This window comes from Pseudophryne corroboree, chromosome 1 (genome assembly GCF_028390025.1).
Source record: "Pseudophryne corroboree isolate aPseCor3 chromosome 1, aPseCor3.hap2, whole genome shotgun sequence".
NCBI classification, from domain to species: domain Eukaryota; kingdom Metazoa; phylum Chordata; class Amphibia; order Anura; family Myobatrachidae; genus Pseudophryne; species Pseudophryne corroboree.
This window is the reverse complement of record NC_086444.1, coordinates 159,742,258-159,763,437: the sequence shown is the minus strand read 5'-3', so window position 1 is coordinate 159,763,437 and position 21,180 is coordinate 159,742,258. Positions and strand designations below refer to the sequence as shown.

The 21,180-nt window shown below is 49.3% G+C and overlaps 1 protein-coding gene across 1 annotated transcript in view; it reads right to left on the bottom strand.

Annotated features, from left to right (window-relative positions):
* The window catches only part of LOC134889019 (uncharacterized), a 391,009-nt gene that overhangs the window by 227,866 nt on the left and 141,963 nt on the right, over nt 1-21,180 (bottom strand). The window contains exons 5-6 of the mRNA XM_063913347.1: nt 16,522-16,568; nt 8,658-8,743 (exon numbers count right to left, since the gene is read on the bottom strand). Coding sequence (XP_063769417.1) covers nt 8,658-8,743; nt 16,522-16,568 — 133 coding nt within the window. The remainder of the gene's footprint in view (nt 1-8,657; nt 8,744-16,521; nt 16,569-21,180) is intronic.

The window sequence follows — 21,180 nt, the reverse complement described above, 5'->3', positions numbered from 1 at the left end:
TAGTCGACACTGGAGTCAGAATCCGTGTCGGTATCAGTGTCTGCTACTTGGGATAGTGGGCGCTTTTGAGAACTAGAAGGGCCCTGCGACATAGTGAAAGGCAGGGATTGACTCCCTGTATTTCCCCTGGACTCCGCTTTGTCCAACCTTTTGTGCAATAAATTCACATTTGCATTTAAAACATTCCACATATCCAACCAATCAGGTGTCGGCATTGCCGACGGAGACACCACACTCATTTGCTCCACCTCCTCCCTAGAAGAGCCTTCCGCTTCAGACATGCCGACACACGCGTACCGACACCCCACACACTCAGGGAAATCTCTAATCTGGAGATAGTTCCTCCAACCAGGCCCTTTGGAGAGACAGAGAGAGAGTATGCCAGCACACACCCAGCGCCAATGACCCTGGAAACACAAGTCCCAGCAATATACAGCGTTTTTTGTTTTATATATAAATATATTGACTGCGCTCAAATTATGTGCCCCCCCACTCCTTCAAAGACCTCTGTCACCGTTCATCAGGGGAGAGTCCGGGGAGCCAGCTTCTCAGCAGCGTGCTGTGGAGAAAATGGCGCTGGTTAGTGCTGTGGGATCAAGCTCCGCCCCCTCAGCGGCGGGCTTCGGTCCCGCTCAAAATACCAAATAACCTGGCGGGGGGTTGTATATCATACTGCCATAGCTTGAAAATACCTGTAATGCCAGCCAAGAGGATTATTGCTGCCCAGGGCGCCCCCCCCCCCCCCCTGCACCCTGCACCCATCTGTGCCTGTGCGTGTGTGCGGGAGCAATGGCACGCAGCATTACCGCTGCGCGTTACCTCAGTGAAGATCCGAAGTCTTCTGCCTCCTGTGAAGTCTTCTTTCTTCGTATACTCACCCGGCTTCAACCTTCCGGCTCTGCAAGGAGGACGGCGGCGCGGTTCTGGGACGAACCGCAAGGGTGAGACCTGCGTTCCGATCCCTCTGGAGCTAATGGTGTCCAGTAGCCTAAGAAGCAGAGCCTATCACTGAAGTAGGTCTGCTTCTCTCTCCTCAGTCCCACGGCGCAGGGAGCCTGTTGCCAGCAGGACTCCCTGAAAATAAAAAACCTAACAAAATTCTTTATTACAGAGAAACTCAGGAGAGCTCCCCTGAAAGCACCCAGTCTCCTCTGGGCACAGGATCTAACTGAGGTCTGGAGGAGGGGCATAGAGGGAGGAGCCAGTGCACACCCATTCTAAAGTTTCTTTATAGTGCCCATGTCTCCTGCAGAGCCCGTCTATTCCCCATGGTCCTTACGGAGTCCCCAGCATCCTCTAGGACGTAAGAGAAATAGGATTTTAATTACCTACCTGTAAATCCTTTTCTTGTAGTCCGTAGGGGATACTGGGAATCCATTTAGTTCCATGGGGTATAGACGGGTCCACTTGGAGCCACGGGCACTATAGAAGTTTGATAACGTGTGCTGGCTCCTCCCTCTATGCCCCTCCTACTAGACTCAGTCTAGGAAACTGTGCCCAAGGAGACGGACATACTTTGAGAGAAGGAAACAGATAAGGAAAGTGGTGAGATTTCGAACCAGCACAACCATAACAAGAGGAAAGCCATGCTAACCAAACTTGAAAACAGGACAGCAACAGCTGAACAAAACAACAGTACGTAAACAAGTAACTGTGCAGGAAGAACGAAACACCGGGTGGGCGCCCAGTATCCCCTACGGACTACGAGAAAAGGATTTACCGGTAGGTAATTAAAATCCTATTTTCTCTTACGTCCTAGGGGATACTGGGAATACGTTTAGTACCATGGGGAAGTACCAAAGCTCCCAAACCGGGTGGGGGAGTGTTGAGGTTCCTGCAGAACAGATTGACCAAACTGTAGGTCTTCAGAGGCCAAGGTATCAAACTTGTAAAACTTGGCAAACGTGTTTGAACCCGACCAAGTAGCTGCTCGGCAGAACTGTAATGCCGAGACATCCCAGGCAGCCGCCCAAGAGGAACCCACCGACCTAGTAGAGTGGGCCTGTACAGATTTCGGAATCGGCAAACCTGCCGTGGAATTAGCATGCTGGATAGTGAGTCTGATGTAGCGTGCAATTGACTGCTTTGAAGCAGGACACCCAATCTTATTGGCATCGTAAAGAACAAACCGCGAGTCCAATTTCCTGTGATGAGCAGTTTGCTTAATATACACCTTCAAAGCCAGTACAACATCCAAAGACTTTGAAGCAGCAGAGGTGTCAGTAACAACCGGAACCACAATTGGCTGGTTGATGTTAAACGCTGACACCACCTTAGGAAAGAATTGCTGACGAGTCCTGAGTTCAGCTCTGTCATCATGGAAAATCAAGTAGTGTCTCTTGTGAGACAACGCCTCCAGCTCCGACACAGGCCTTGCCGAAGCCAAGGCCAACAGTGTGACGGTCTTCCACGTAAGATACTATTCGTCTACCTCCTGTAACTGTTCAAACCAGTCCGATTGGAGGAACTGCAGAACCAAATTGAGATCCCAAGGCGCCGTGGGATGCATAAAGGGAGGTTGGATATGAAGAACACCTTTCAAGAACGTCTGGACCTCAGGGAGAGAAGCAAATTGTTTCTGAAAGAAAATAGACAAGGCCGAAATCTGAACTTTTATGAAGCCTAGGCGTAGGCCCACATCAACTCCCGACTGCAGAAAAAGCAGGAAACATCCCAGATGAAATTCCACTGTAAAATATTGTCTGCTCTCACACCAAGAGACATATTTCTTCCAGATACGATGGTAATATTTAGATGTTACCCCCATTCCTCCTGGCTAGAGTCAGCCGTTCGTGACCACCGTCACATTGTACGACTGAACTTGAATGGTCTGATTCTGCAGAAGGGATGAGGCCTGCAGAAGGGCGTTGTAGATAGCCCTGAGTTCCAGGATGTTTATTGGAAGGACGACTTCCTGACTTGACCATCTTCCTTCAAACTGCACTCCCTGGGTGACTGCACCCCAACCTCTGAGGCTTGCGTTTGTGGTTAGAAGAATCCAATTCTAAATCCCGAACCTTCGACCCATCACTAGGTGAGAAGTTTGTAGCCACCACAGGAGGGAGATTCTGGCTTTTGGCGACAGACGAATCCTCTGATGCATATGAAGATGCGATCCGGACCATTTGTCCAACAGATCCAGCTGGAAGGTCCTCGCAAGAAACCTTCCGTACTGAATTGCTTCGTAAGCCGCCACCATTTTCCCCAGAAGGTGGATGCACAGATGTACTGAGATTCAGGTCGGCTTCAAGACGGCCCGAGCCGTCGACTGGATTACCATTGGCTTTTCCAAGGGAAGAAACACTCTCTGAGACTCTGTGTCCAGTATCATTCCCAGGAAATGAAGCTTCTGCGTTGGTTCTAGGTGAGATTTTGGTAAATTCAGAATCCACCCGCGATCCAGGAGTAATCTGGTTGTGAGACCAATGTTCTCCAACAACTGCTCTCTGGACGCAGCATTTATTAGAAGATCGTCCAGGTAAGGAATTACGTTCACTCCTTGTTTGCGGAGTAGTAGCATCATCTCTGCCATCACTTTGGTGAACACCCGCGGTGCCGTGGAGAGACCAAATGGCATGGCCTGGAATTGGTAGTGACAGTCCTGCAGTGCAAACCGTAGATAAGCCTGATGAGGCAGCCAGATCGGAATGTGAAGGTACGCATCTTTGATATCCAGAGACACTAGGAATTCCCCCTCATGCAGGCCTGAGATCACCGCTCTCAGAGACTCAATCTTGAACTTGAACATTCGTAAGTATGGGTTCAATGACTTGAGGTTCAGAATCGGTCTTAACGAACCGTCCGGTTTCGGTACTAAAAAACAAGCTGAAATAGTAACCCTTGTTTTGTAGATGAGGTGGAAATGGAATAATGACCTGGGTCTGTAACAGTTTTTAAATGGCGTCTTGTAAGGTTATTCTTGCCTCTTGTGAAACTGGTAAGCCTGATTTGAAGAATCTGTGAGGTGGGAGATCCTGGAACTCCAGCCTGTAGCCCTGGGATATAAGGTCTATGACCCAGGGATCCTGGCAAGATCTTGTCCAGACGTGACTGAAGAATTTCAGCTGGGCTCCCACCTGCCTGTCTCCCAGGTATTGTGGTCCACCGTCATGCGGAAGGCTTTGAGGAGGAAGAGCCGGAGCTCTGTTCCTGTGAACCAGCAGCCGCTGGTTTGCATGGTTTACCTCTAGCCCCTCTGGCAGCGGTAGAAGAGCCTCTGGCTTTGCCCAGAAACTTTGCCATCTGAAAGGACTGCAAATTGGGTCCTGAGTAGGCCTTCCTAGATGGCGGAGCTGCAGAAAGCAGATAGGTGGATTTACCCGCAGTAGCTCGTGAAATCCACTTGTCGAGTTCATCGCCAAATAAGGACTCACCTGTGAAAGGCAGGCCTTCCACATCTTTTTTGCAGTCCGCGTCATCAGTCCACTGACGTAGCCATAATCCCCTGCGTGCTGACACTGCCATAGCTGTGGTGCGTGCATTAAGCAAACCTTTCTTCTTAATGGCTTCCATCATAAAGTTCGCAGAGTCTTGTATGTGCTGCAGGAGTAATACAATTTCCTCTTGAGGTAAGGTGTCTAACCCCTCAATTAAATTACCAGACCATTTAGCAATGGCTTGCGTAATCCACCCACATGCTATAGTGGGTCTCTGGGCCACCCCAGCAGCCGTATACAAAGATTTGAGTGTAGTCTCAATCTTACAATCAGCTGCATCCTTTAGGGAAGCTACACCAGGAACAGGTAATACTATTTTACGTGAAAGTCTGGATACTGATGCATCTACTATCGGTGGATTTTCATTTTTTCAATCCTCAGGAGGATAATAAACACCTAGGAATTTGAAATTTCTTATCTGAATTAACCCACGGTTCTTCAAACAGGGTATTTAGTTCCTTTGACACAGGAAAAGTGTCTGAGCATTTTTTCTTCACATTAAAGAAAGATTCCTCACACACCCCTGTCACCTTATCAGGAAAATTTAGGACTTCCCTTATAGAGTCTATTAGAGCCTCAACACCTTGCGACAGAGTACCCTCCCCTACCTCTATATCCACCTCACCTTCCTCCATTTCTGAAACGTCATTATCATTGCAAACATGTGTAAACTAATTCTCTGAATTTATTTTACCAGATAGGTTCAGGTATGGTTACAGGTAATTTTTAGTGTGCTGAAGGGAAATGTAGGGGTGGGATTTGCATCCCCCCCCCCCCCCCTGTCTGTTTGTTCCTTCATTATTAGAGTCAGAATGCAGGATATGGGCCAAAGAACATTTTTGCGGACAAATGGCAGAGGACTGAGACGCTGGTCTGAGTACTGAGTCTTTTTGCATAAACTCAGTCATAGACTGTCTTAAGTATTGCATCTCCTTCTCATTACGAGATAATTTAGTAGTGATGGTCCCACTAGCCTGAGAAGGGATACTACACTGAGTACACACTAGTGAACCCCCTGGAAAAGAGGAACACTGTGCCTTGCATGATACACACTCTTTGCCTGACATACTGCAATAGTAATAGCACACAAACAGGAAAAGGTTAAAAGCACAATTAACCCAGAAAGAGCCCTTCCTGAGAGACACAGAGAGAGGATAAAACCATCACATGGCGCCCTTATCGCTAAAGCCAAGCTTAGCCGGGTCGCAGACTAAGTACCTAGATTAGGGACTTAGTACACCCCCTGCTATGACCCGCTTGTACCGCTGAGGTAATCTGGAGGCTCTCCGGAGGAGCTGCGCGTCTCTGCAGTCAGCATCTGTGTTAGCTGCAGTAGGGTAAAATGGCACCTGTGAGCTGCTGTATCCGCTCATAGTGAATCCCCGCCCCTTCAATGGCGCGTGACCTTCCCGCTCTTGTTTATACTGGCATTATGTGTCTAAGTGCATAAAAGGGAGTAAGCCCCCTTTTAAGCTTCCATGCCAGTCTGGGTACTGTCTGAGACTCAGTCCACCCCGTTAGAAGCCGCGTGTCTCTGTACCCTCATGCCGCCATAATGGCGGTGACCCGCTCACTGGAACGCCGGCTTAGTACTCACCACTCTTCTGGCTCTGTTAGGGGCGGCGGCGAGCTGAAGGAATGTACGCTCGCCGTGGTAGGGCTTGCAAATAGTCCCCTCAGGAGCTAGCGTCCTGTCAGCCGGGAACGGGACCCTTAACCCTTAGTGGGGTTGGGCTGTTCACCCCCCCTAAGTCCCAGGAAGCAGGCAGTCTGGCGCCATCCAGTCATGCCTGAAAATAACTAACTTTTAAAATAAATGCAGAAAACTCTTCAGGAGCTTTCATAGATGTGACCGGCTCCCTCGGGCACATTTTCTAAACTGAATCTGGTAGGAGGGGAATAGAGGGAGGAGCCAGCACACGTTATCAAACTTCTATAGTGCCCATGGCTCCAAGTGGACCCGTCCATACCCCATGGTACTAAATGGATTCCCAGTATCCCCTAGGACGTAAGAGAAATTATCAGTACTTGCTATTGGAGAGCCCTCTGCATCACAGGAGAGCAGCTCAGCCTGCGTGTCCTCAGAGGCACTCAGACTCTGCGACATTACACGATATGTACTAATGGTACCGAGGTATCAGCATCAGTACTCTGTCGGATGGATATGATGTGACAGCAGTGGGCGTTCCTATGCTCAGGTTAGCTACTGCCCATATAAGCATATATGTGCAATTGCAACAGCAATCACAAGAACAACCGCACTGAATTAGGCCCATTTGGGGCTGATTTAGGGGTGTACTAGGGTATGCCGGTGGCCGGGATCCCGGCGGCCAGCATACCGGCGCCGGGATTCCGACCGCCGGCATACCGACAGCTAGGCGAGCGCAAATGAGCTCCTTGCGGGCTCGCTGTGGTCACGATGGCACGCTGCGCGCATCACGCAATAGTTGTCGGTATGCCGGGTGTCTGGATTCCGGCGCCGGTATACTGAGCGCCGGGATTCCAACAGCCGGCATACTGAATACCAGTCCTGATTTAGATGTGTTTGGAGTTGCTATCGCTGCTGCTTACATAGAAGCAGCAGCAATATCACTGATATGGTAATGCAGTAGGAGGCGTCACGCCTCCTACTGCATTACTGATCAGAACTGGGGGGGGGGTCATTCCGAGTTGTTTGCTTGCTAGCAACTTTTTGCAGTGCTGCGATCAGGTTGAAACGCGGCAAAATTGCGCATGCGTATGCACCGCAATGCGCAGGCGCATCGTACGGGTACAAAGAGGATCGGTGCTGGCCGATGGATTTATCGAAGAATCCATAGGCGTTTATGGGTGTCAACTGACCGTTTTCTGGGAGTGTTCGGGAAAACGCAGGCGTGTCCAAGTGTTTGCAGGACGGGTGTCTGCGTCAATTCCAAGACGGGACAGGCTGAAGTGATCGCAGCGGCTGAGTAAATCCAGACCTACTCAGAAACTACAAAAAACTTTTTTGTGCCATCGGCTGCAAAAGCGTTCGCACACTTGGCAAAGCGAAAATACACTCCCCTATCTGATCGCAGCACAGCAAAAAGTTGCTAGCGAGCGATCAACTCGGAATGACCCCCTGAGTCCAAGGACGCAATATCGGATCTCCCCCGGCACGATCAGGCAGCTTGCGGCACCCATGGAGACTTGCTAGCCACCCGTTGAAGGGCCAGGAAATCTTCATGCAACAACGGATATTTCTGGCTTCTTCCCTCCTCCTAAGCAGCGGTGACATGCCTAAATTTTCACAAATGGAGCCGTCCCCAAAAAGCATCAGACTGTCAGTCACTGGAAGTCTGATGCCGATAATGCGTCCTGTGTCACAGGACCCATTCACGCACGCGCAGAATGGGTACTGAGCATGTGCAAAGTACTAAACATCGGTAATTTGTGGCATAGGACGACACTCCGTCCACACCTGAATCAGGCCCATTATGCATCCAGTACAGCAGTGTTTTTCAACCACTGTGCCGTGGTACACTAGTGTGCCCTGAGCAGTCTCCAGGTGTGCCGCCATAGAAGCAGAGCCAGGCCCGTCAGTGTTTTGCCGCTACTGAGGCCCTGGAACGATCAATACTGATGGGTTTATTGGTTGCAGAGTTAGTTCTACTCTTGGGCCCGGGCAGTGTTGGGCTCTTCTGGCTTTCTCAGATGTGGCTCAGGCGTTACCTATGGAGAAGATGTGACATGACATCCTAGGACACGCAACTGCACCATGCATCACCGTTATATTTGAATGTGCCTTGGCAATATTTAAATCTTGTTCAGTGTGCCGCGAGTTGTAAAAGGTTGAAAATCTCTGCAGTACAGTGATGCTTTCTGCATGCAAAATAAGAAGAAATTGACAATGGGGGGTAATTCCAAGTTGATCGCAGCAGGAAATTTTTTAGCAGTTGGGCAAAACCATGTGCACTGCAGGGTGGGCAGATATAACATGTGCAGAGAGAGTTAGATTTAGGTGTGGTGAGTTCAATCTGCAATCTAAATTGCAGTGTAAAAATAAAGCAGCCAGTATTTACCCTGCACAGAAACAAAATAACCCACCCAAATCTAACTCTCTCTGCAAATGTTATATCTGCCCCCCCTGCAGTGCACATGGTTTTGCCCAACTGCTAAAAAATTTCCTGCTGCGATCAACTTGGAATTACCCCCAATATTGCATATTTATCTATATGAGTAAACTGCTTTCTAGAAACATACCAGAAAAGTTTTCGTGGTCCAAAAGAACCTTGCTTTCTTTGCTAGATATAATTGAGTCGGGATTGCCAAAACCCTTTGTCCAGTTCCTAAAATTATAAAAAATTCTACAATTATGCATTTTAAACAAATAGGATGATTACCATACATGACACGCATGCAATAAAAATCGTGGATTTTCAAATCAGGAACTCTGATAATGCTGCCATGATCTCACAGTGACATTATCAAATGGGCAGGTATGGAGAGTAAAACAACTTTAGCTTTCTACACAATTATGAGGACATATTGGGGGTCATTCCGAGTTGATAGCTCGCTAGCTATTTTTTTAAGCGCTGCGAAGATAGTAGCAGCCTATGGGGGAGTGTATTTTCGCTTTGCAAGTGTGCAAACCCTTGTGCAGCCAAGCGGTACAAAAAAGTTTTGTGCAGTTTCTGAGTAGGTCTGAACTTACTCAGCCGATGCGATCACTTCAGCCTGTCTGGTCCCGGAATTGACGTCAGACACCCGCCCTGCAAACGCTTGGACACGCTTGCGTTTTTCCAACCACTCCCTGAAAATGGTCAGTTGACACCCATAAACGCCCTCTTTCTGTCAATCACCTTGCGATCGGCTATGTGAATGGATTCTTCATTAAATCCACCGCCCAGCACCGATATGCTTTGTACTCGTACGATACGCTTTCGCATTGCGGTGCATACGCATGCGCAGTTTTGCAGAGTTTTGACGATTGCAGCACTGCAAAAAATAGCTAGCGTGCGATCAGGTCGGAATGACCCCCATTGCTGTCCCACCATCTATTTCAGAAAAACAAACAACCTTGTGCTCATACCTTAAAAGTAAAAAATAACAGCCAGCGAGCCTCATGCGGCATTTAATGCCAATCGGCTATATATGATCCCACATTGCATGCAGGGAAATAATAGGATTTTAATTACCTACCGGTAAATCCTTTTCTCGTAGTCCGTAGAGGAAGCTGGGGTCCATATTAGTACCATGGGGTATAGACGTGTCCACCAGGAGCCATTGGCACTTTAAGAGTTTAACAGTGTGGGCTGGCTCCTCCCTCTATGCCCCTCCTACCAGACTCAGTCTAGAAACTGTGCCCGAGGAGACGACATACTTCGAGAGAAGGATTATACACAGATAGTGGCGATATTCATACCAGCTCACACAAACAAGGCAAATCCGGCAAACAAGCCGGAAAACTCAGCAACAGCTGAAACAGTACTGAAAACAGTAAAGAAATGCAGAACCTACCTAGGAACAAGGCAGTACTGAACCAAAGAACCATTGCAGGAAAACGAAGCGCGGGCGCCCAGCATCCTCTACGGACAAGAAAAGGATTTACCGGTAGGTAATTAAAATCCTATTTTCTCTTACGTCCTAGAGGATGCTGGGGTCCATATTAGTACCATGGGGATGTACCAAAGCTCCCAGAACGGGAGGGAGAGCGTGCAGGCTCCTGCAGAACTGCTTGACCAAACTTCCGGTCCTTAGAGGCCAAAGTATCGAACTTGTAGAACTTAGCAAACGTGTTCGACCCAGACCAAGTAGCCGCTCGGCAAAGCTGTAAAGCCGAGACACCCCGGGCAGCTGCCCAGGAAGAACCCACCTTATGAGTAGAGTGGGCCTTAAAAGATTTTGGACATGGCAATCCTGCCGTAGAATATGCATGCTGGATAGTGAACCTGATCTAGCAAGAAATCGTCTGCTTAGAAGCAGGACACCCAATTTTCTTGGGATCATACAGGACAAACAGAGAGTCCGATTTTCTGTGACGAGCAGTCCTCTTCACATAGATCTTCAAAGCCCTCACAACATCCAAGGTCTTTGAAGCAACTGAGGAGTCAGTAGCCACTGGCACCACAATAGGTTGGTTGATATGAAAAGCCGACACAACCTTCAGAAGGAACTGTTGACGCGTCCTGAGTTCCGCCCTATCTTCATGGAAGACCAGATAGGGACTTTTACAGGACAAAGCCCCCAATTCCGACACACGTCGTGCAGAAGCTAAGGCCAACAAAGTGACAGCCTTCCACTTGAGAAACTTGACCTCAGCCTCCTGTAAAGGTTCAAACCAATCCGATTGCAGGAAATGCAACACCACGTCAAGATCCCAGGGAGCCGACGGTGCCACAAAGGAAGGCTGGATGAGCAGAACCCCTTTCAAAAAGGTCTGAACCTAAGGGAGGGCAGCCAATTGTTTCTGGAAGAAAATGGATAAAGCCAAAATCTGGACCTTTAGGGACCCCAAGCTCAGGCCCATATCCACTCCTGCTTGCAGGAACAGGAGAAACCGTCCAAGTTGAAACTCCACCGCAGGAAACTTCTTGGATTCACACCAAGACACATATTTTTTACAAATTCGATGGTAATGTTTAGACATTACTCCCTTCCTAGCCTGTATCAGGGTCGGAATAACCGTGGTAAGTCTTGATAAGCGAACGGCCCCTGTTGTAGAAGATCCTCCCGAAGAGGTAGAGGCCGTGGAACTTCCAGTAGTAGATCCAGCAGATCCGCGTACCAAGCCCTCCTTGGACAGTCCGGAGCAATGATGATTGCCTGAACCCTTGTAATTTTTACAAGCTGTAGAACTCTTGGAATGAGAGGAAGTGGAGGGAACACATACACTGACTTGAACACACACGGTGTCACCAGTGCGTCCACCGCCACTGCTTGTGGGTCTCTCGACCTGAAACAGTACCTCTGCAGCTTCTTGTTGATGCGGGAGGCCATCATGTCTATGTGAGGTACACCCCACCAACCAGTTACCTCCTCGAACACCTTCGGGTGGAGGCCCCACTCTCCTGGATGGAGATCGTGTCTGCTGAGGAAGTCCGCTTCCCAGTTGTCTACTCCCGGAATGAAGATTGCTGACATCGCCACTGCGTGCCTTTCTGCCCAGAGGAGGATTCTTGTCACCTCTGACACTGCAGCTCTGCTCTTTGTTCCGCCTTGTCGGTTTATGTAGGCCACTGTGGTCACGTTGCCTGACTGCACCTGAACAGCCTGATCCTGCAGAAGGTGTGCTGCTTGAAGAAGACCTTTGTACACGGCTCTTAGCACCAGGATGTTTATAGGAAGAAGGGATTCCTGACTTGACCACCGTCCTTGGAAGGTTTCCCCTTGAGTGACTGCTCCCCAACCTCTGAGACTTGCATCCGTGGTTAGAAGGATCCAATCCTGAACCCCGAACCTGCGGCCCTCCAGAAGGTGCGGCAGTTGCAGCCACCAGAGGAGTGAAATCCTTGCTTTTGGCGACAGATCCCGACCACTGGTACCAGGAGATCCAGCTGAAAGGCCCGAGCATGAAACCTTCCGTACTGCAGAGCCTCGTAGGAGGCAACCATCTTCCCCAAAAAGTGGATGCACTGATGAACCGATACCCGAGCAGGCTTCAAGACATCCCGGACCATTGACTGTATCACCAACGTTTTCTCCATCGGGAGAAACACCCTCTGCACTTCCGTGTTGAGGATCATCCCCAGGAAAGACAGCCTCCTTGTCGGCTCCAGATGAGACTTTAGAAGGTTCAGGATCCAAACGGGCTCCCTGAGCAGATGCGTCGTGAGAGAAATGGACCTTAACAACTTCTCTCTGGACGAAGCCTTGATCAGCAGGTCGTCCAGATATAGAATTATGTTCACCCCCTGTTTGCGGAGGAGAACCATCATCTCTGCCATCACCTTGGTGAAGACCCTTGGTGCCGTGGAGAGGCTGAATGGCAGTGCTTGAAACTGATAGTGATCGTCTGTCACGCTCAGCGTAAGTGGGGGTTCCGACAACCGAGTTTTGGCTGAAGGGACAGCTACCTGTGAGGAGAGTAATTCCTCCTCATGGGGTGGAAGCTAAACTAAGTGTTAATGTAGGCCGGAGGGCGTAAAGAAAAGGAGGACTTCGTAGGAAGATAACTGTAGTTTTAATGAATAATCAAACTGTACACGAATGTTGGAGAAACAGAAGAAACTGGGAGAATTAGAGTCTATGGTTAAATGACTTGAAGAGTGAAGCTGAAGAACTCCGGTAAAGAGGAACTGAAGACTGTGTTTTATGAATAAAGACTAGGCTGAAGAACTTGGACTTTGAATAAATGAAGACTGTGGTTTGGATTGAAAGACGAGGCTGAAGAACTTGGACTTTGAATAAATGAAGACTGTGGTTTGTGATTGAAAGACGAAGCTGAAGAACTTGGACTTTGAATAAATGAAGACTGTGGTTTGTGATTGAAAGACGAGGCTGAAGAACTTGGACTCTGAATAAATGAAGACTGTGGTTTGTGATTGAAAGACGAGGCTGAAGAACTTGGACTTTGAATAAATGAAGACTGATGCGGGAACCGCCGTTAGCACCTGGAGATCCTCTACGACCTGGAACCCCGTGAGCGCTTCCACAAGTGGCAACGGACTTAGACAGCAGGACTGCAACAGCGTTTAGGTAACCGATGGATGAGAGCAACCAGGACCAGGGAACCAGAAGTAACCTGGGAGCACAGAGCTGGAGAACCTTTCACAAGGAGGTAACTTGAAGCACTGGCACTCTCCCTCTGAGCCAGCCCCCTTTTGTAAGGGGAGAACACGCAGGATTGGCTGAACACAGATTGGGAACTTCATTGGTAATACTCTGGTCTCAGACATGGCTGCCCCCAGCACAGGAGACATACTTAGCTGTTAGCAAACAGCTTTAGCCAGCTTCTGTCTCTGACACACTATACTGTGTTACCACCAGAGGACCTTACCGCAGCGATCCCCGCCGCAGCGCCCGGCTCTCCAGACGCTCGGCCCCCAGCCCTTGGCACATCCGTCCAGGAGGACCCGTCGCCAGCAGCTCCCTGCCGCCGCAGCCGTGCCAACCAACGGGACGGTAACCCGCGGGAGCACCCGACGGAGGTAAGGCTCCAGAGCCTGACACTAACAGTGCAAACGTGAGATAAGCCTGATGCGGCGACCAAATGGGAATGTGGAGGTATGCATCCTTGATGTCCAGGGACACCAGAAACTCCCCCTCCACCAGACCTGAGATCACCGCCCTCAGAGACTCCATTTTGAATTTGAACTCCCTTAGATAAGGGTTGAAAGATTTCAAGTTCAGAATTGGCCTGACCGAACCATCTGGCTTCAGTACCACAAAAAGGTTTGAATAGTAACCTTTGTTTTGCTAATGAGGTGGAACTGGAACAATGACTTCTGACATTTCCAATTTTCGGATAGCTTCCTGTAGGATAGCTCTGTCTGCCAGCAAAGCTGGCAAGCCTGATTTGAAGAATCGGTGAGGTGGAGGAGTTTGAAACTCCAGCCTGTACTCCCGGGACACAATATCCTGCACCCAGGGATCCAGGCTGGATGACACCCAGACGTGGCTGAAATGCCGGAGTCTTGCTCCCACCTGACCGACCTCCAGGCTGCGCGGTCCACCGTCATGCTGAGGATTTTGAGGCACCAGAAGCAGACTTCTGGTCCTGGGAACCTGCAGGTGCAGGATTTTTGGATTTAGCACGACCTCCTATAAAGAAGGTGTTAGAGGGCTTGTTCTTTCTAGATCAAGCGGGCCGAAAGGACTAGGACGTATTGGGAGAAAAAGGTTTCTTCGTAGCCGGTGCAGCGGAGGGAAGAAAAGGAGATTTACCTGCGGTTGCCGTGGAAATCCACGCATCCAGCGCCTCCCCAAAAAGAGCCTGACCTGTGTAGGGTAGGTTCTCCACACTTCTCCTGGATTCCGCGTCCGCATACCATTGGCGCAGCCAGAGACCCCTGCGAGCCGAGACGGACATGGTACTTCATGGATTCTACCATAAATCCCGCAGAATCCGGTATGTTACGTAAAAACAATTCAACGTCACCTTTATCCATCATAGCCAAGTCCTCCAGTAGTGTGCCTGACCACTTTGCTATAGCTTCAAAAATCCATGCACAGGCAATAGTAGGCCGCAATATCGCCCCTGAAGCCGTGTATATGGACTTGAGCGTAGTGTCAACCTTGCGATCTGCCGGTTCTTTCAACGCGGTAGATCCCGGGACAGGTAAGACCACCTTCTTTGACAGCCTGGAGACAGATGCGTCAACTATAAACAGGGTCTCCCATTTTTTCCTATCTTCCTCAGGGAAGGGAAAAGCAACCAGAACCCTTTTTGGGATCTGGAATTTTTTCTCTGAGTTCTCCCAGGATTTTTCAAAAATAGCATTTAATTCTTTAGCTGCAGAGAAGGTTAGCGAGGCTTTCTTATTATCAGTGAAGTAAGCCTCCTCAACCTGCTCAGGAGTTGCGTCAGCAATATTTAACACATCTCTCATGGCCTCAGTCATCAACTGCACCCCTTAGCAAATGATGCCGCCCCCTTCAACACATCCAAATCACCGTCTGCTGTGTCAGAATCGGTATCCATGTCATCCTGCGTAATTTGGGCAAGAGCACGTTTTTGAGAGTGTACCGCAGTGGGGCCCGAGGGAACAGAACCGGACCATACTGCCATAGCAGACTTTAAAACCTGAGTTGTATTCTTAGTCTGTGCAACCCTCTCAGAAATCTGAGAAATAACCCCCTTAAGAGAGGCTAACCACTCCGGTTCCCTAGCCGGGATATGTGCTACAACAGTGCAATCCTGATTACATGGAATGGGATCTTCCTGAGAAGATATATCTTCTGTAGCATATGATACAGAGTCTCTAGACATGGCTGCTTGCAATCCCCACACACCCCACATACACACAGGGTAAGGGCATACAGCGTTTTCCCCCAAGAATGGCAGAGAGACACAGAGATTGGAGCCAACCCACACACAGAGCTTATGAGATACAGGGTATCCCCACCCCTCGCAGACTGTGCACCTTAATAGGTAGACAGTATACACACTGCCTCCCCCCCTTCTACAACCCCTTGGTACTGTACAGATAGCTGGAGTTGGTGTGGAGGGACAACGCTGAAGACTGCAGGCAGAGAAAATGGCGCTGAACGCTGCAGGGTCCGCTCTGAGAAGCTCCGTCCCCTGAAGATGGCGCGTCTTCCCGCTCTTCACATGGATTATACTGGCCTGAGGTATATGCTGGCAGAGATCCGGAGACCCCGACAGGCTTGCTGACCAGTTCAGGGTGTAGGCGCTGGCTCAGGGCGCCCCACACGGTGCCGCACAGTGTGCCTCTGAGCTCTGGAGCGCGGTTAATACCACGCTCCCTACTCTGTTGCCGCCATCTTTACACCGGCTCCCCGCTTGCCAGGGGGGCCGGTGACTAACTCGCCACCTATCTTCTGGCTCTGTAAGGGGGTGGCGGCATGCTGCTGGGGTGAGCATTGACCCTGTGGCGGCGAACATTCGATCCCCTCAGGAGCTCAGTGTCCTGTTAGCGGAGTAAGTGGCTCAGACCCCGCAGGGCGGACACTACCCCCCCCTTAGTCCCAGGAAGCAGGGAGACTGTTGCCAGCAGCAACACCTAACTCTAATAAAAATAACAAAACTAAAAGAACTCCTATGGAGCTCCCTTAGCTGTAACCGGCTCCTCCGGGCACATTTTCTAAACTGAGTCTGGTAGGAAGGGCATAGAGGGAGGAGCCAGCCCACACTCTCAAACTCATAAAGTGCCAATGGCTCCTGGTGGACCCGTCTATACCCCATGGTACTAATATGGACCCCAGTATCCTCTAGGACGTAAGAGAAAAGTGAGTATATTAGTCCGTATGGAGAATTGTATGCATATTGCATATGCTTTGTGTGCTACTGGTCATTATCATCAGGGTGCAGTGTCTAGATGGCAAATTATATGCCTGTAAACAGGCGTATTTATGCTTATGTCCAACTCTGCATGGTCCACAGACTGACACACGCTCCCTGAAATTTGTCCTTACAATAGCACTTCATGAGTTCATTTAAACTGACCTTAATAAGGATTGAGAAGCCTCCTCTTCTGATAGAATTTCACAAACCTGGAAGAAACATTATTATTATGGGCATCTTAATGTGAATAAGGGATGAAAGTAGAGACAGGTAATTTTATAGGGCAAACTCATATCTCTAAAGAATAATAAAAGATATGTGTTGTGGGATGTCATCCCAGGGCTATGAAATAAATAAGTAAACATTTTTTCATTATGTCACCAAATTTACGGGGTCAGGCCGCCCCTAGGAACAACATTATCAGTAGGCCCAATAACGTCACTGCCCCTTTCATGTTAGGGCTAAAGCAACACCAACACCAACCTCCCCCACTCCCCATCTCCCCCCATCCCACCACCACAAGTTGTAATGACAAAACAAAACAATCACCTGGCCTAATCTGGCCATCAGTCTAACAGCCTAGCAGGGCTCTCATGCAGGAAAGCATGCCGTGCCGCCCCCCCTTCCTCAGCAAGTGTCATCCCCAGGCACATGCCTCACATGGGAAATCCACCACTGTATGTCACCATGGGATACCTTTTGTCTTATACTCAGGAGGATGTAACAGCAGCACATCTACACATACTATTCTCAGTGTTCTCCAGTCTAAAGGCCCGCATCCACTAGTCCGAGTTGGGCACTTTTCTTCATATTTCGACGCATCTGACCGAAAAATCTGAAGAAAAGTGTTACATCGGATGGCTCTTCCGATCTGATGCGCAGTCCCGTGTCAGATATGTATGAACTACAGATCTTTGTGACTGCCCCAACTATTTATCTGAATCTGAAGAAATCAGGTGCACATCGGGGTGTTTTTTTTACTTCAGATGTATCTGATCAGTTTCATCTGAAGCGTCACTTGACTGGCATCTCCCTGGCCACTCCCACCCACCACAGTACGCGGCGGCAGCAGCAGCAGCAGATGAATCACATGTAGCATGTGTGCATCAGATATATCTGATGTGATCTGGCACATGATAGATCGCATCAGATATATTTGAAGTGAATGTAGTGAAAATTAAAGCCAGGGTACGATCCAATTCCCGGGACGTTCCCTGGAGAGTTCAAGAGAAATCTGATGCGATCTGCAGTTCAGACAAGTCTGAATAGTGGATGATCACTTTAAGATTCACAGAAGAAGCAAAAAATAAGATTTTACTCACCGGTAAATCTATTTCTCGTAGTCTGTAGTGGATGCTGGGAACTCCGTAAGAACCATGGGGAATAGCGGCTCCGCAGGAGACTGGGCACAACTAAAAGAAAGCTTTTAGACTACCTGGTGTGCACTGGCTCCTCCCACTATGACCCTCCTCCAAGCCTCAGTTAGGATACTGTGCCCGGAAGAGCTGACACAATAAGGAAGGATTTTGAATCCCGGGTAAGACTCATACCAGCCACACCAATCACACCGTATAACTTGTGATACTATACCCAGTTAACAGTATGAAATATAACCGAGCCTCTCAACAGATGGCTCAACAATAACCCTTAGTTAGGCAATAACTACATACAAGTATTGCAGACAATCCGCACTTGGGATGGGCGCCCAGCATCCACTACGGACTACGAGAAATAGATTTACCGGTGAGTAAAATCTTATTTTCTCTGACGTCCTAGTGGATGCTGGGAACTCCGTAAGGACCATGGGGATTATACCAAAGCTCCCAAACGGGCGGGAGAGTGCGGATGACTCTGCAGCACCGAATGAGAGAACTCAAGGTCCTCCTCAGCCAGGGTATCAAATTTGTAGAATTTTGCAAACGTGTTTGCCCCTGACCAAGTTGCAGCTCGGCAAAGTTGTAAAGCCGAGACCGCTCGGGCAGCCGCTCAAGATGAGCCCACTTTCCTCGTGGAATGGGCTTTTACTGATTTAGGATGCGGCAATCCAGCCGCAGAATGCTCCAGCTGAATAGTGCTACAAATCCAGCGAGCAATAGTCTGCTTAGAAGCAGGAGCACCTATTTTGTTGGGTGCCTACAGGATAAAAAGCGAGTCAGTTTTCCTGACTCCAGCCGTCCTGGAAATATAAATTTTTAAGGCCCTGACTACGTCCAGTAACTTGGAATCTTCCAAGTCCCTAGTAGCCGCAGGCACTACAATAGGTTGATTCAAGTGAAAAGCTGATATCACCTTAGGGAGAAACTGGGGACGAGTCCTCAATTCTGCCCTATCCATATGGAAAATCAGATAAGGGCTTTTACATGACAAAGCCGCCAATTCTGACACGCGCCTGGCCGAAGCCAAGGCCAATAACATGACCACTTTCCACGTGAGATATTTCAAATCCACAGTTTTAAGTGGCTCAAACCAATGTGATTTTAGGAAACTCAACACCACGTTGAGATCCCAAGGTGCCACAGGAGGCACAAAAGGGGGCTGAATATGTAGCACTCCCTTTACAAATGTCTGAACTCCAGGCAGTGAAGCCAGTTCTTTCTGGAAGAAAATCGACAGAGCCGAAATCTGGACCTTAATGGAACCCAAGTTTAGGCCCATAGTCACTCCTGACTGTAGGAAGTGCAGAAAACGACCCAGCTGAAATTCCTCTGTTGGGGCCTTCCTGGCCTCACACCACGCAACATATTTTCGCCAAATACGGTGATAATGGTTTGCGGTTACTTCTTTCCTGGCTTTTATCAGCGTAGGAATGACTTCCTCCGGAATGCCCTTTTCCTTTAGGATCCGGAATTCAACCGCCATGCCGTCAAACGCAGCCGCGGTAAGTCTTGGAACAGACAGGGCCCCTGCTGTAGCAGATCCTGTCTGAGCGGTAGAGGCCATGGGTCCTCAGATATCATTTCTTGAAGTTCTGGGTACCAAGCTCTTCTTGGCCCATCCTGAACCACGAGTATCGTTCTTACTCCTCGTTTTCTTATTATTCTCAGTACCTTTGGTATGAGAGGCAGAGGAGGGAATACATAAACCGACTGGTACACCCACGGTGTCACTAGAGCGTCAACAGCTATCGCCTGAGGGTCCCTTGACCTGGCGCAATATCTAGTTTTTTGTTTAGGCGGGACGCCATCATGTCCACCTGTGGCCTTTCCCAACGGTTTACCAACAGTTGGAAGACTTCTGGATGAAGTCCCCACTCTCCCGGGTGTAGGTCGTGTCTGCTGAGGAAGTCTGCTTCCCAGTTGTCCACTCCCGGAATGAACACTGCTGACAGTGCTAAGACGTGATTTTCCGCCCATCGGAGAATCCTTGTGGCTTCTGCCATCGCCATCCTGCTTCTTGTGCCGCCCTGTCGGTTTACATGGGCGACCGCCGTGATGTTGTCTGATCGGATCAGTACCGGCTGGTTTTGAAGCAGAGGCCTTGCCAGACTTAGGGCATTGTAAATGGCCCTCAGTTCCAGAACATTTATGTGTAGGGACGACTCCTGACTTGACCAAAGTCCTTGGAAATTTCTTCCCTGTGTGACTGCCCCCCAGCCTCGAAGGTTGGCATCCGTGGTTACCAGGACCCAGTCCTGTATGCCGAATCTGCGGCCCTCTTGAAGAGTAGCACTCTGCAGCCACCACAATAGAGATACCCTGGTCCTTGGAGACAGGGTTATCAGCCGATGCATCTGAAGATGCGATCCCGACCATTTGTCCAAGAGGTCCCACTGAAAGGTTCTTGCATGGAACCTGCCGAATGGAATTCTGCTTCGTAAGAAGCTATCATTTTTCCCAGGACTCGTGTGCAGTGATGCACCGATACCTGTTTTGGTTTCAGGAGGTCTCTGACTAGAGATGACAGCTCCTTGGCTTTCTCCTGCGGGAGAAATACTTTTTTCTGTTCTGTGTCCAGAACCATCCCCAGGAACAGTAGGCGTGTGGTAGGAACCAGCTGTGACTTTGGAAAGTATAGAATCCATCCGTGCTGTTGTAGCACTTCCCGAGATAGTGCTACTCCGACCAACAACTGCTCCTTGGACCTCGCCTTTATAAGGAGATCGTCCAAGTACGGGATAATTAAAACTCTCTTTTTTCGAAGGAGTATCATCATTTCTGCCATTACATTGGTAAAGACCCTCGGTGCCGTGGACCGTCCAAACGGCAGTGTTTGGAATTGGTAATGGCAATCCTGTACCACAAATCTGAGGTACTCCTGGTGAAGATGGTAAATGGGGACATGTAGGTAAGCATCCTTGATGTCCAGGGATACCATGTAATCCCCCTCCTCCAGGCTTGCAATAACCGCCCTGAGCGATTCCATCTTGAACTTGAATTTTTTTATATATGTGTTCAAGGATTTCAAATTTAACATGGGTCTCACCGAACCGTCCGGTTTCGGTACCACAAACAGTGTGGAATAGTAACCCCGTCCTTGTTGAAGTAGGGGCACCTTGACTATCACCTGCTGGGAATACAGCTTGTGAATTGCCTCTAGCACAGTCTCCCTGCCTGAGGGAGTTGTCGGCAAGGCAGATTTGAGGAAACGGCGGGGGGGAGACGCCTCGAATTCCAGCTTGTACCCCTGAGATACTACATGAAGGATCCAGGGATCCACCTGTGAGCGAGCCCACTGATCGCTGACATTTTTGAGGCGGCCCCCCACCGTAACTGGCTACGCCTGTGGAGCCCCCGCGTCATGCGGTGGACTCAGAGGAAGCGGGGGAAGAATTTTGATTCTGGGAACTGGCTGACTGGTGCAGCTTTTTCCCTCTTCCCTCGT